The following is a 14,963-nucleotide window of genomic DNA, read 5'->3' on the forward strand; positions in this document are numbered from 1 at the left end:
CCTTTGGTCTAGTAGATAATTGAAACTCCCCAGCCTGAGAGGTTGTGCTGCTCTCTATAAGTGTTAGCCCAGGGCATTCCTACAACCTCCTAAAGAAAGCAGGGATCCTCTGTTGGATGTGTGAACCCACCTCATTCCCTGTCATTGGTGCCCTAAAGCAACCTCTGCATTCATTGCTTTCTGCGGCATGGGACGGGGAGTATAATTTCCATGCCTTGTCTTTTTACTCTGTAAAAGTCTGTAACTGTGTCAGCCAGAGAGATTTTTCGGATAAACTACTACTACTGAACTGTAGAATGGGAAAAATCACCTTATTCCCCCAAAGGGGGTCACCTCTCTCTTAGGGCCCTTAAGAGGCCCTAGTGTTGCTATGGAAGTACACATGTTTGTATTCATGTGTGTAGGAACCAAAGGCAATTTTTTCCATTGTAACTCACAGTTCTTTGTAATGGGCCTCCACACTGGTGCTGGGGGTAGGAATTTGATTCCTTTTAGGAATGAGCTGTTCCTCCCCAAGCATGTGACAAGACTGTATGATATGCCAACAGCCCTCAAAGTGAGGATTGGGAGCAGTGTGTTTGTGGGTGTGTGTGTGTGTCTCCAACTGGTCCTTCCCTTGCTCAGAGATGGAATGTGCAGGGGCCAGCTTGGCCCCCAGGAATTAGGCAGGAACAGTGGTACAGAGATTAACAGGCCACAATCTCTGCTTGGCAGTCAGCACAGGGCTAAGGAATGTGGGGGAGGGGTAGGCTCAGAGGATTGTGCAGGGGCCTGGCCTTCCTCTCTTGCCTCCTCCTCCAAAACCCCATGAGGTTGCATCATTGAATTTGGTCCTAGATCCCATGTTTTTGCTTTGATTTGACCAGCCATCACTTAGGCACCACAGAACTCTACTCCAGCTCTGTGTTGGGAAAGGAAAGCCCAGGGAAGGGAGGGAGGAGACGAGCTCCTGGCAGTACCCAGCCTGTGGCTCCAAGGAATCCAGCAGCTAAGAGTGATGAGTAGCAAGGGGGCAGGGTGGGGAGTGTCTCCTGTGCCTGATGTGCTTCTCTTGGGGACAAAGAGGATGGCCTGGGAAGGGCCTGTGGCACAAAGACGTGTGAGAAGTCTCCCCTTGAAACAAAAACTGGAAAGGAAAATGCCCCATGAAACCCCAAAAGAAAGTCCCTTCACCACCCAAAAGCCTGAACCAAGTGTTGAGTTGGCAACACCAGGAAACTCTGGGTGGGACTTGGGCTGGTATGGCAGCTACTTCTTGAACATGTCCTGCAATGGACCTGGCAGATACTTGAGCACCGTATCCAGAATGCTCTCCTCATCCTCATCTTCATCATCCCCACAGCCTGCTGGGATGGCTTTCTTGGGTCGTGTCAGGCTCCCCTCACAGGGCTGCTCCAGTGCCGCCTTCTCTTCTGCCTCTTTTTCCTCTTTCTTCTTCAGACCGTACTGTGTGGGGGAGACACACAAGACTTCTCAGAGGGATGCAGCTGAAGGTGGATCTTGACCACAACACCATTGGGCCTTGGGTCACGGGTGTCCTAAATTAAGATTGCATTAACTTAATCACTCAGGCTTCTGCAGATGAACCAGCCACTCCAGTAAAGGACATCAGTTGCTTCTCTAGTGATACATTCTGCTCTTAGGGCTACCATCCTGGAACATGAACACCGTACAGAAAAGTCCTTTAAATCTTCCCAGAAATTAAGAGACAGGAAGCTGCAACTTCTGTTGTTCCTACGTAGTCCTGTAACCCAACCCTCTCCTTTATTGTCTAAGCTAAGACAGAATTTAGGTGGGCCACCAAGTAGCTGGGATAGTGCGTAGACCCTGAATGAGTCAGAGGTAACTCTAACCCTTATCTTTCACTTTAATGGGAAATCTGGAAAACCATTCTATGCTTTTTCATTCATTTGGAGTCTAAGTTCCCTGCCCACTTAGCCAAAGGTGGCTTACAGTAACCACAGCTAGCCTGCCAAATGACTATGCTGGATGTAGACAATGGGAGTTGTAGTTTGACATGACTTTAAGGCCCCATGTTGGAAGCTGGATTAAATAGTGTAAATGCTACACTGGATATCTGGCTAAAGGGTTTGAGGGTGCTATGTGACCACACAACATTTCCCTCTCCTCTCATGATCTACTGAAGAAGGCTAGGAACACACAAAACCTAAACAAATGCAAAATATAATGTATTCTTTTGCATAACCTGGAGTCTACTGTTTTCATCTGCCTCAGATAAAAATAAAAATTCATGGGCTGGTCACTGGCACTGGTCACTAATGCACTACCTACATCTGCAGAAGGATCTTGAGGACTGCAGGTAAGGAGCATGTTGCCTTAATATTATCATTTCTAGTGTGGATGATAAAGACAGACCTGCAGCATCCCTGCTAATAATCTGAGAATGACTGAAGCCAAAAGGGGGGCTGTGATTCACAGAGGGAGTGACTCTGGAGAGATACCCTGCCCTGCCTTCTAGCAAACATGGGTTTAGCGGAGTTGATGCTAGTTTTGCATGGAATTATCTTTATATATATGACAGTGCCTCATGTACACTCATCCTCAAGTCTTCAACCACCATAAGAAAAATAAAAGAACTTTCCTGGAGAATGTGCCTCTGAGAAGCTTACTAGCAAAAAATGAAGACAACAACTTTCCCTTCCTGTTAGCCATTCTTCTTCTGCAGCTGGATGAATGAATACCTGTTGCCAATAGCAAAGAGCCCCCTTTCTCTTAACATCAAGAAGCTGAATATTGGCCAACTTTAATACATTTCAGGATTATCAGCAACAGAAAGAAGTTCACACCAAAGGAGCTCTAAGATGGCAATCTTATGGCCTGGCAGAGACCACTTTACCCCTAGTCGCTGGACTCCAATAGAAGCTCTTTAAACAATTATAGCTGGCCTGGAATAAGAGCTACAGAGAAGAGCCTGTTTTTTGTGGGGAGAAAAAGAAGGAATAATGTTTGGAAGGTGAAGGAATGTAACTATGTTGTGTGCAGGTGTGTTTCTCTTTCTTCCATCTGGAACTCCTGTAGTGAGGAAAAAGCAATGCTGGGATGCTCCAGGGGGATACAAATAGATCCACAGGCTCATGGAAACAGCCCTTGTTGCTTTAATTCACTTTCCCTTAGTGAAGGAAGGACAAGATGGTGAGGTTTCATCCTCTATAGGCAGGGTCATCCTGCTTGCAGAATGTTGCCAGTCAAGGGGGAATACAGGATTAGATTCCTTACCAGCCCTCTTCTCTGGGTGCAGATGAGTTCATAGCTGTGGGCCCTAAGCTCTTTCCCTTCCCATTCTCTGGATGTCATTCTGTTCCTGGGGAGGAGTCATTTCCAGGCATCAGAAGCCCTTTTAAGAAGCTGATCCCTGAGGTTATCTTTCAGGAATTCAGTTGTCCCATGCATTTCCCAAAGTATAAGGCAGTGAATGGGTGCAGCTGGCTGCACCCCATGGGCATCTGGTTGAGAAATGAAATGCTGGACTAAGATGGGCCTTGGTCTGATCCAGCAGGGCTACTTTTATATTCTTACCTTTAGGTGCTGGCTGCCCAGGTGCCATCTTTGCCCAATCTTTATTGTTCCCCTTTGGGAAAGGCACAGTCTGTGGCACCAGGGAAGCCACATTTCAAGTGAAATAGAGACTTGAAATTGCGGCCCTTCAGTGGGAAGGCAGATGGGGCAGGGTTTCAGGGAGAGAGCAGGGGGTTCAAAGAAGGACAGGGGCCTTGCTTGGGTCTCCATAGGCTAGATGGAGCAACTGAGAAACATTTAGCCCATGGACTGGAAGATCTCCATTTCTGCTGTAGATAATTGTCCAAGATGCTGGACCTGTAAGGGATATTGTCTATTGAGTTTTGCAATATTCCCGACTCCTGTACTTGCTCTAGCCATGCTGGACAGAAACCCTATGCCATGGGAAGGCTATATTAGATGTGAAATAGTTATGTGACAAAATTGCTGGCTCTCTTTCCCTCTTTATTAAAAAGTAGACGCACGAATGACCAGGAGGTGGTGTGGCCATCCAACTGCCAAACCCTAGGGCAGAATTACCTTCAGATGTTGTTAAACTACAACTCCCAGCAGCCCAAGCATGGCCAATAATGAGGGATGGCAGCATCTGTAACAAGGCATGATGAGGTCAAAACGATGACATGTATCATGAAATAATCATGAAAATGGCATGTTTATGTAATGACATCATGATATCTGAGGCAAGTATGTTCTCCTCAACCATCGTTCCTTCATGGATGCCCAGGAAGAGGGATGCTCAGAGTTCTACTTCAACAAAAACCTATTAAAAGTCACAGATTTCTCTAAACAATGGGCAATCAATGCATATCTAAAATAATTCAGGTTAGATTGAGTGGCTCCCCAAAATCGAGTTTTGTCCTTTAAAAATAGAAGCCAAGCCTAAGTCATCATGGTCAGTAATCACTTCTCCAGTTTCCTAAAGCTCAGTAAGTATTCCTACTTTCTATCCTTTTCTTGCCATTTCTTCCAGATTGCTCCCTCAAGGTCTTAATGGTAAAGTGTTTCATTGGAAAATGGCAGGGAGGTGACCCACCTTATCACGGATTTGCTGCCGAACCTTTTCCCGTTCAGCCTCCATGCGGGCATGCTTTGCCTTGCGCTCTTCCTCTTGCTGGCGCAAGGCTTCTTGTCGCTCTTCTTCCTTCTTCTGGGCATCGGGGTCTTTTTCCTCTTCTCCTCCCAACATTTTACCCATATCCTTTGTGGCCCCTGCACGTGACATGTTTGAAAACAGTGAGAGGGAGTGCTACGGGAAATCCCCATATCATTTCAGTATTTCCCAGGAGGCTGATGTCACCCACTTCTACTATTACGGGAAAAGGAGGAGATGGTGGATTGACAGATGTGGTTTCTTGTGCCAGGCAAAATAGCTATGAGCTTCTCCACCTGCCTTATAAGAAAGCTGAAACCTATTAGATAATGTCAGGGCCAGTGATTTGCACTCTCTTTTCTAGGTGGAACATTTCTCCAGGGCAGAACCACAGAACCAGTAATCTCCTTCCTGGTTGTGAGAAGAAGACAGGATTTTCACTCTGAGACAATTACTAGCAAATTTCCTTGGCAGATCTCTAGAGGGAGCTCAGATATCACTAGACATCTGAGTAAGAGCACTGTATTTTTCAGAAGAGTCTCTCTCTTTCTGTCACATTTATCTTATTTTTCCCATTACTGCAAAATTCTCTAAGCTTGAATAAAATATCATACAAGTAATATCCTTGTACTGCATTAGGAATAGCCATGATATATTGGTGATGGTTGTGCCATTGTGGGACAGATGCCTGAACAATTCCATCTTCTTAAAAAAAGAAAAGAAAAAAGGAAAACTTCGGTATTAGTGATAAGTAAAATCCAAGAGCTAATCAGACAGTCAGCATAGTATAGCTGTTAAGGAGATGGGCTGGGACACAGAGGTCCAGGTTCAAATCCTATTTGACTTTAGAGCTCACTGAGTAAAACTGGGCCAGTCCTGTCTCTCAGAATGACTACTTTACAGAGTTATTATGGTGAGGATAAAATGAAAGGCCACCCCCACCCCCTTGAGCCCTGCCCTGATCTCTCAGAGACTCTAAAGCAGATATGGATAACCTGTGGTCAAGTCCTCTTTTGTTACAGGTCTTGGAACTCTCTCCAACCACATTTGTGGACATCTAAATTCTGGAGTAGATGTCAGCCGTGAACTTCTCAGTCAGGAGACTTTTCTGGCCTGCTCAGCTGTAAATTGTATGCTTCTCAGCCATGGGAAGAAGTTACTGTTTATTCCCAATTGTGCAAGGGAGCTATGAACTTGGTATGCACTGTGCTGTGCTAGCAGCAGTTCAGCTAAGAGCCAGGCAGCATGAATTTACGACAGCAATTTTTTCCCCAGCAATCTAGAGTTACAAACCAACCTTGGCTCCTCAAACACCAAGAGACTTCAAGATGTCTAATCACAAGTTCTAGCTTCTGCCTGCTTTGCTTCTGTGACTTATCATCATTTCACCCAAACCAGCCAAGACCAAGAACAAGATAGTTGCTGGTTGCTGTGCCAGCAAGATCCCAGCAAGTCATGTATGACAAGAAGAAAAGTCTTAAGCATGATCTGCCCATCTACTCGAGGTCAAAACTGTGATGGATTATGCGAGTAACAACTTGGTTACTTGTGGGTGGGGTAGTTGAGTGGGGCAAGTTATATACCAGAAACCTCTTTTCCAGCCCTGCACTAAAATATCATCAGACGTTGGGCGGCAAAGAAATTTGATAAATAAATAAACAAACCAATTGCTCTGGAATTGCATCCTAATGGTGCAAATCAAGGGAATTATTCCATATTGATTTGGGAGAGAATTAGCCTAGGCTGCTGAGAAGTACTTGGATGGAGGATCAAGGACCTCCAGGGCTGTACTACAGGGGAAAGTTCACAAAACATCTCCAAAGACAACAAATGGCAAACCACTTCAGTAACATTGCCAAGAAAACTGCATGAGCTCCACTTGAGGACATTTTTACCCTTTTATCCCAGCCATTTAGCTCTCATTCTACTTTTCATTAAATAGTAAATATGACAACCGTGCCTCTGAAAAAGATGCAGCCCTTTACTTCTGAGGAACAACGGAAGCTCTATAGAAATTGAACCCACTATGTGTGACTTATCAATAACATTTTGGCTTGGTAAAATCACAAGCATTCATATTTTGGCTAAATATTGAATGTATAAATACATCACTAGGAGAAATTAGGACACTTGCTTTTGCAAAAAATATTCTTAAAGAACTGAAAACATATTCAAAATAAATTTCTTTTGAATGTGTTCAAAATTTGGAATACATAGGCCCCTGAATTAACTCCATACCTGTCACCCCTCTGACCATTTATATTTTGTTATGCCTTTTACGATGGAGATAAAATTAAACAAGGTTGGGAAATGAAAATTCTTTATTTAAAGGATTTGTTTAATGGGGATATTATAATTCTAGGAAATTTGGCTCAATCATGGTTTCATACAGACCTGTTTTTGTACTTCTGGCAGGTAAAACACAGATGACTAGAGCCGTGGCTGAATTTGAAATTAGGCTAAATTTATCACTATAGGATGAAATAGGGAAAAAAGGAGAACAGCAAATTTTGACAGCATTCTGGTAGAAGACAACACAAACTTATTCAGTGGATTGAAAGCAATATCTCCGCTCTCACAAAAGGAGGCAGCAAAGGAAGGAGAAGATACCAGAGCTGCTCTTGGCCAGGCAGCTTGTTGTCCTGGGGAGGAAGGCGTGTGTGCTTCAAAGCTGGGAGGAGGACTCCTAAAAAAGACATCCCCCACTCACGGGTTCTGTCGTGCAGCCTCTCAACTTTGCCCACTTCGTAGCAAACTTTCTTGTCTACTGTGGTAGTAAAAGGCAAGTATTCTGTAAGGATGTGGTATTTGGAGTCACTGCTCCTTTCTGACAAAATCATGACTGATGTACAGTGTAGCGTAAAAGCTACCTATTTGTCTACTGTGGTAGTAAAAGGCAAGTATTCTGTAAGGATGTGGTATTTGGAGTCACTGCTCCTTTCTGACAAAATCATGACTGATGTACAGTGTAGCGTAAAAGCTACCTATTTGTGATAATCTAGGATTATCAGTTCATTTGAAGGGGAAATTAGAGCCAGGCATTTCAATCAATGGGATGATAATCCGGTGAGAGTGTGAGAGGCCCTACCTTATTTAAAGAACAGAATTCTGAGCATTCACCATCAAAGTCTGATCTTCACAAGATAGGTATGTGAGAGTGTGTCATGGCTTGAATAAAGATTTCTGAGGACCTCAGAAAAGCAGTTGTTGGTGCTCACCAGACTGGAAAAGGTTACAGAACTATTCCCAAAGAGTTTGGACCCCACCAGTCCACTGTCAGGCAGATCCTGTACAAATGGAGGCAATTCAGCACCACTGTCACCCTCCCCAGGAGTGGTTGACCAGCCAAGATCACACCAAGAGCAAGGCGTGTAGTACTCCAGGAGGTCTCAAAGAACCCCCCCAGGGTAACGTCTGAGGAACTGAAGGCCTCTTTTGCATTGGCGAGTGTCAGTGTTCATGAGACCGCCATCAGGAGAACACTGAACAACAGTGGTGTGCATGGCAGGGTTGCAAGGAGAAAACTACAACTCTCCAAAAAACCCACTGCTGCCCACCTACAGTTTGTGAAAGCCATGTGGATAAACTAGAAGGCTACTGGAAGAATGCTCTATGGACAGATGAAAACCAAACGGAACTTTTTGGCCTGAAGAAAAAGTGTTACGTTTGGCGAAAGGCAAACACTGCATTCCAGCATAAGGACCTTACTCCATCTGTGAAACGTGGTGGTGGCAGTATCATGGTTTGGGCCTGCTTTGCCGCCTCTAGACCAGGACAGCTTGCCATCATTGAGGGGACTATGAATTCTGAATTGTACCAGCAAATTCTACAGGAAAATGTCAGGGATCTCTCCATGAACTGAAGCTCAAGAGAAAGTGGGTCAGGCATCAAGACAAGACCCAAAACACACAAGTTGTACCACCAAAGAATGGTTAAAGCAGAAGAATGTTTTGGAATGGCCAAGTCAAAGTCCTGACCTTAATCCTAAAGAAATGTTGTGGAAGGACCTGAAGTGGACAGTTCATGTGAGGAAGCCCACCAACATCCCTGAGTTGAAGCTGTTCTGTAAGGAGGAATTGGCTAAAATTCCTCCAAACTGATGTGCAGGACTGATCAACAGTTATCAGAAATGTGGAGTAGATCACAGGTGATCTGAACATACTTTAAAAGAACACAGAGAAAATATATCTTTTGACAAATTAAATGCCAAATTGCAATGGTGAGATTTAGTTCAATTTATCTATGACCTCTGACCAATGGAACACATGGATCCAGAGGTAGTGATGTCTAAAAACCCCACCATAAATCAGGATTTCCCACTGTGACCATTTGCTTCTCCTTAAGTTAATTTATATATTCAGAATTTTCTATATTGGGCTAGTCAATTGACCCTCCCCCACCCCAAAAAGAGTTATTGGATTATAGGTACCACTTCCTCAGAGGTACATGTATTTTCTTAATCCACTATCTCCCATGGGTAAGTAGACTTTGCAAGTTCCTGAACTGATATACAGACCTCCAAAAACTACTTACCTGAGGGAAAAAGTGGGAGAAAATAAACAATTCTCTTCTGAATCCCATTCAGCTTTTGAATAAGGTAGATGAGATTGAGGAAGGCAGGAAGTGCCTGCCTCCACTAGAAATTCTGCCTTAAGTGTTAAGCACTGTAGAACTAGGAGGGGAGAGAATACTGTGAGGAGGTAAGACTTACCCCCTAAGGCTTGTTTCATCATAAAATCCATACTGCTGGCCACGTTAGTGAGCTCTAGGAAGTTGTAGAATTTTCATTCAGTGCTGCTGATGGAAAGCTTTGAGTCAGGAGCTACCTGAAAGGGAAATTAAATCAAGTGAGCAGGATAAAGTGAAAAAAGTACAGTGACAGTTAAACTAGGCCCTGACCAGCGAGTCATCCATTTCCTTCATTCGTGTCCAGAAACCCAGGTCCAATGCAAGGTACCTAATGTAATGAATAGCCATGCAAGAGTGACCTAGCTGTTAAGAGGCACAAGTGTACTAGACTTTAGGCCTGTTTTGAACACATTCTGTATCATAGCCATCCTTTCTGCAAAAAACTGAGCATAGTTTCAACATTTTTTTTTAAGTCAAAACAACAATCAGTTAAATTTATGGATGTATCCATCGTTCACTCAATAGGCATTAACTGCAAATTGTGAACCAGCATAAAACTTCAACCATGGAACTACAAAGAACTACACGCTCTTTAAAACTCAACCTTTTGAACCTTTTTTTAGAGAGGAAGATGTTTACCGACTGGAATACATTTTTCAGAATAAATGTAGCAAATAAGCAATGTTCAGTCACATGTCTGAGTTCTGTAATAAAAATACATTAAAATTGCCCCTAAGTGCTGTTCAGCTTAACTTGAATTTAAAACGTCCCATCGTTTAAAATTTGACAACTGTCCATTAAGAACAGAGGCAGCTTACCCATTACTAAATTACACTCTGTGGATTATGCGGACACTTCACAAGCGGCATGTAGGAGCTACCATGGCTCAAATGAAGTTAGCGTTTGCTGACAAAAATTCATGCCATGAATAATTTGTTACTATTTAAGCCTTACATATGAACATCAATACTTACAATTGTTTTCGCTGCAAATAGCAAGGTAGCCAACTTTCTAGAATGCATTTATTTTCTCAAGTGATGTTTTAATATTAAATTGAACTGATCACTGACAGAAAATCAGTAGGTTTTTAACAAAAAAGATTGCAAACCTTCTTGTTTTGTAGGCTGATCTCTACCTCTGTTTCTTGCTTATGACTGACCCATGTCTAATATTGGCTGGGAATGTGGTTGCTAGAATGTTATATCTCTGGATGTGATGAAGGAAATTCAGTCCTGAAAACACTGGGTATCCTGCAAATCACACATAGATAGCAATCAAAGTTATGAGTGCCATTTTATTTCATTATTAGGCATTTTCTACCTCTTGATACCAAATGATCCCTGATTATTTGCATATTCCTATCTTCATCAGCCTCTGCCCTCTTCTCTGAGCCTGAAAACTAAAGCAGCTCCAACTACAGAGAACAGGTTTATACTGCTCCATTTCAACGCCATAAATGCCTTTTCTACTGATTACTTTCTTCACTCAAGGCTTGCTAGGAGCCAAGGGAGCACTTACCAGGAACCATCTCCAGAGGATGAGATACATTAATGGTGCGCTCCAGTGCATGTATATTCAGCATGAAGTCCTAACCAATTCATTGGAACCTAGTCCTAAGTAAGTTTGTGTTAGTTTACAGCTTGAATTATGAAAGAAGAGTTCTCTCCCAAGGAGGCTTATAACTTAATTCTGGATATAAAACTGGAAAGTTCAAGAAGACTAAATCACGTATGTGTACACCTAGTCCTTATTGTTACTGATTACACTTCTACTTCTACCCTGCCTTTTTTCCTGAGGCTTGCAGAAAGGCAAGCCTCTTTCAGCAGTGATCTGGGTGGCTGCATCTCATTCAGCTACATAGCGTGATGAAGTGACTTTAGGAGATAAATGCAAATCCTTTTTCCATACTCTTTTGCCTTGGCCTTTCTCCAGAGATAGGTTGCCAGGGATCAGCTGATTCTAGGAACAGATCTTTGAGGAGATGGAGCAGCCTGAAAGCAACTGTCAATATGTGATGTATCTTGAGAGGACTAGATGTGAGCCTGGACTGTGGCTTTGAGCCCGGACTCAGCCTGCAAGAATGGCCATGAGCAAAGTGTATCTGATTTTAAGGAGGAGGTAGGTAGGTCCAGCACTGCCCACCCCCTGGCTTTCATTTAAGGTAGAGTGTCTGTGTACCATTTTCCCTCATGCTTGGATTAGGAGAACAGTGAACATTGTCTTGTCCTGTAATCATAGAAATGGCAGAGACATAGTTTTGAAGGCTTGATCTTAGATCTCAGAACAGGTATTGCTCAGGTACTTCAGATAATTCTTTACATATTTATTACATCACAGAAAGAGGCACCTCATAAGGCAATATATTTTGGATTCATTTCTCCCCCCACTCCCCAAAAAAGGACATTCTGGAAAAAGAGGGCAGAAAATCTCCAAGCACCAGTATTGTATTTTATTGTGCAATTCACTTTGAATGTGGGTTTTATGCAAAATGCATCTTGATTTTTCATCAGTGTTACTTTGTTTCAAAGTAGTTCCTGACAGCTAAGTAAATTAATAATCTGCTTTTAGATTTGGAATGGACCAGGAATTATGCCCATCTTAATTAATTTGTAATGTGGGAGTGAACCCCACTGACCTTAGTGGGACTTACTTCTGGGTAGAGATGCTTAGGATCATGTAGTTGAGTTCTGCTTAGGATCATATAGTTGAGTTCTGGATGGTTAAACTCAATGGGGTTAACTGATGTTTGCTGTCATATGCCACCTGTATGATTCAATATTTGTATCATGCAGTACTGCAGCAATATTATTATGGGATGTCCAATCCAGAGGGACACAAAATAATCACATGGATAGTAACAATGTGCATGCCATTCAGTTCTTCAAGGTGTGTTTCAATTGCCCCCCCCCAAAATCTGTTTGAAGCAACTAAAAATAAAAAGGCGGGAGAATGAACTTTTGACTTTATCATCCTCCTTTGCCGTATAACTATATTATTAACCAATGCTCTCTTTGTCATTTTGAATGTTTATGTCACTCCAACATTTACAAGCCTCCATATGTAAAAATGTGCTCTGATTGGGAAACTCGCCCCCCCAACAATACCTGATCTAGCGAGCTTAATCTGACTCATTTGCTCTAATCTGAAATGTGGGTTGCTATCTACCTCTAGGAAGCTGTGCTGACAACTCACTTAGACCTGTAATTGCTGTGGTGTGCTGAGGTGAGAAATCCATTTCTCTATGCTAGTTTCTGAAATGGAAAATAAGAACTGATTTCTTTAGATCACGTTGGGAGTGATGTGTATGCATGTGTGCATTTTTTTTTCTGTTGTCGGCTATCAGGCAGCCTCCCCACAAAATTGATCCTGTCCTGTCTGCCATAGATTAGCCACTGCTGTTTCTTAGTAATTAAGTTCATTTTGGAAGGCAGAGAACACTGCTGTGGTCCAGGTCACGGGAGATAATGGCTTGTTAGCAGTGCGGCGTATTCTGTGTTACACTTAACATCAACGCTCTGTTCTCTACAGTGCTTTTAAACCCCAGCACAAACACAGCATTTGTAGTGCTGGGTGTTCTCTCTCTCTTCTAAACCTCTCTGAGGCAATGCTTTGGTACACAGTCAGTTCAAAGAAGATGAAACTCGGATGAGACAGTTGCAGCAACCTTTGGCACAGTGCTGTCCCATGTACTCTGTTGACTTGAAGATGTAGGATTATTAAGCTACAGTCTGCAAGGATCTTATTTTGGAGGGATAGTCTCATTAACAGAAATGGGCTTCCTCTAGATCAAACACTGACAACCACAGCTTAATTTTTTTTTAGCAGAGAGAAGGAATCACCTTCTTAGGAGAATGGAATTCCAATAGGACACAGGAGCGGATCTGGAATCGTTTTTCCACTATGAATATAAACTATCCATGGGATAGTCTATATCTTAATAAATGAGGCTTGGAAAATGAGGTCTGTTAGAAATTCCCATTGAGTAATAGGCAAGATAAATCCTAGCAATAATAATAAGCTAGGGAATAATAACTGTTGGAGATGGAAAGGGCCTATGAGCTCATTTGTTGCAACTGCCCACTAATGGCAAATAAAACTGGGTAATAGTGTTCCGAGCCTACAGACCATCTGGCTGGATGCAACTTTCTTTTCCCCAATCAGCAGCATTTGTATTTTGTGATTTTTCAGATTGCGGGAGAGAGACAGATTAATTATAAACTAATCAATAATATACCTCAGAAATGAAAAACAAAACGCATGGAAGCTGATATTTTTTATTGGACTAATTTCAGTCTGATAAAAATGTGATATTTTGAGTCACACCAATCTTTTCTGAAGACTCAGATATTCAAAATTCACATTTGAGAACTGCATATTACTTCAGCTTAGTTCAGGGAAACATGATCAACTAGCTGACATATTAGTTAGATTACAAGCCTTCTGGCCTTGATACAGACATAAGATTGCACTTTTTTGTATAAAAAAAAATAAAAAGAAGATATGGGGGTAAGCATGATAAAGAAACCACACTGCAGCACAGAAATATAAAGAAACTAGGCTAAAAGGCAATTTCCTTTTTCTAATATCATTAGGTCAAAAAGAAACTTTATAAGGGCTTACAAAATTATGGTAACAGCGGACAGTCAATAACCACTGTGACTTTTTAGATACTGCACTGATTTCATATTTCATGAGCTTTACAGGATCAAGTTCTTCTTCATCACCATAATTACCATATATATTACAATTTTAGTTCCAGCATGTTTTATTTGTCACAATCCTTCTCACAAATATTCCCCTTTTTATACAGGAAAGTGGAGTTAGGCAAAAATTGGGCAAACATACAATTGACTTTCAGCCAAGACTTCCTAAGGAGAATTTTCTCACTCTTTATGATCAACCTGGCTTTCTCTGCTGATATTTCATCATGCCATTAAATAGAATGAGAAGAAGTAGTTACATATATGCAGGAGAGAGTGAGGATCCAGGTATAATGACTGATCATCTCAGTAAGAAAGACACACCCTGAGATTCCATAGAATAGCCTATAAACAGCTCCTGTCTGTTCAGCCCTGGACGCTTGAATAGAAACAATATTTTAGACACATGCAGCAGAAGAGACAGGCTTTTCAACCAACAAATAACCACTCGCCCCTCAGCAAATCACCTATGGAGCTCCAACAGCTTGCATCCTGTGTAAGTTGGTGACAGTCAAGCCCCCGTGTAAATCTGCCAGGAATGCCAATTGCTTGGCCTCAGGACCAAGTTCTTTCTGCACTGGCTGCCACATATACATTCAGAAATTAGCTCTGCTGTTGTGTTCTTTATCTATACTGCCCTGTTAAATACACAAGCATGCTTGCTTTCTCTCCGCCGCCTATGTGTGCATGCCCCAATGTATCTTCAAGATACACAGTCTTAAGATCTCCTACAAAGAAGTTTCTAGAGAAAACACAAAGAATGAAATTAGATGCGACATGTGCAGGGATTGATAACAATTAGAATTCCAGGGGGTGGGAAATGTAACCCTTTTCTCTCCAGCTGAGGGTCTGAGGAAAACCCCTCCTCAGAACTGAGATTTCCTTTAGATGGAAGATTCTGAAATTTAAATGGGATGAGACCTTCATGTCATGGGTGTGTTTCCTGGCTGGTTGGGGATCATGGGAATTGTATTCTAAGACACCTAGAAGGCATTAAAGAGGAAAAA

General features: G+C 42.3%; 1 protein-coding gene across 2 annotated transcripts in view; it reads right to left on the reverse strand.

Moving 5' to 3' along the window:
* Positions 1 to 1,101: 1,101 nt before the first annotated feature.
* The window catches only part of CPLX2 (complexin 2), a 134,221-nt gene continuing 120,359 nt past the window's right edge, over positions 1,102 to 14,963 (reverse strand). Inside the window, exons 2-4 of one of the 2 annotated variants that reach the window (XM_063292116.1) lie at positions 9,339 to 9,449; positions 4,571 to 4,746; positions 1,102 to 1,446 (exon numbers count right to left, since the gene is read on the reverse strand). In XM_063292116.1, coding sequence (XP_063148186.1) covers positions 1,249 to 1,446; positions 4,571 to 4,746; positions 9,339 to 9,369 — 405 coding nt within the window. In that variant the 5' untranslated portion in view covers positions 9,370 to 9,449 and the 3' untranslated portion in view covers positions 1,102 to 1,248. Of the gene's footprint in view, positions 1,447 to 4,570; positions 4,747 to 9,338; positions 9,454 to 14,963 lie in introns of both variants that reach the window. The other variant, XM_063292115.1, reaches the window with a different exon arrangement.

Source organism: Candoia aspera, chromosome 2 (genome assembly GCF_035149785.1).
Source record: "Candoia aspera isolate rCanAsp1 chromosome 2, rCanAsp1.hap2, whole genome shotgun sequence".
NCBI lineage: Eukaryota > Metazoa > Chordata > Lepidosauria > Squamata > Boidae > Candoia > Candoia aspera.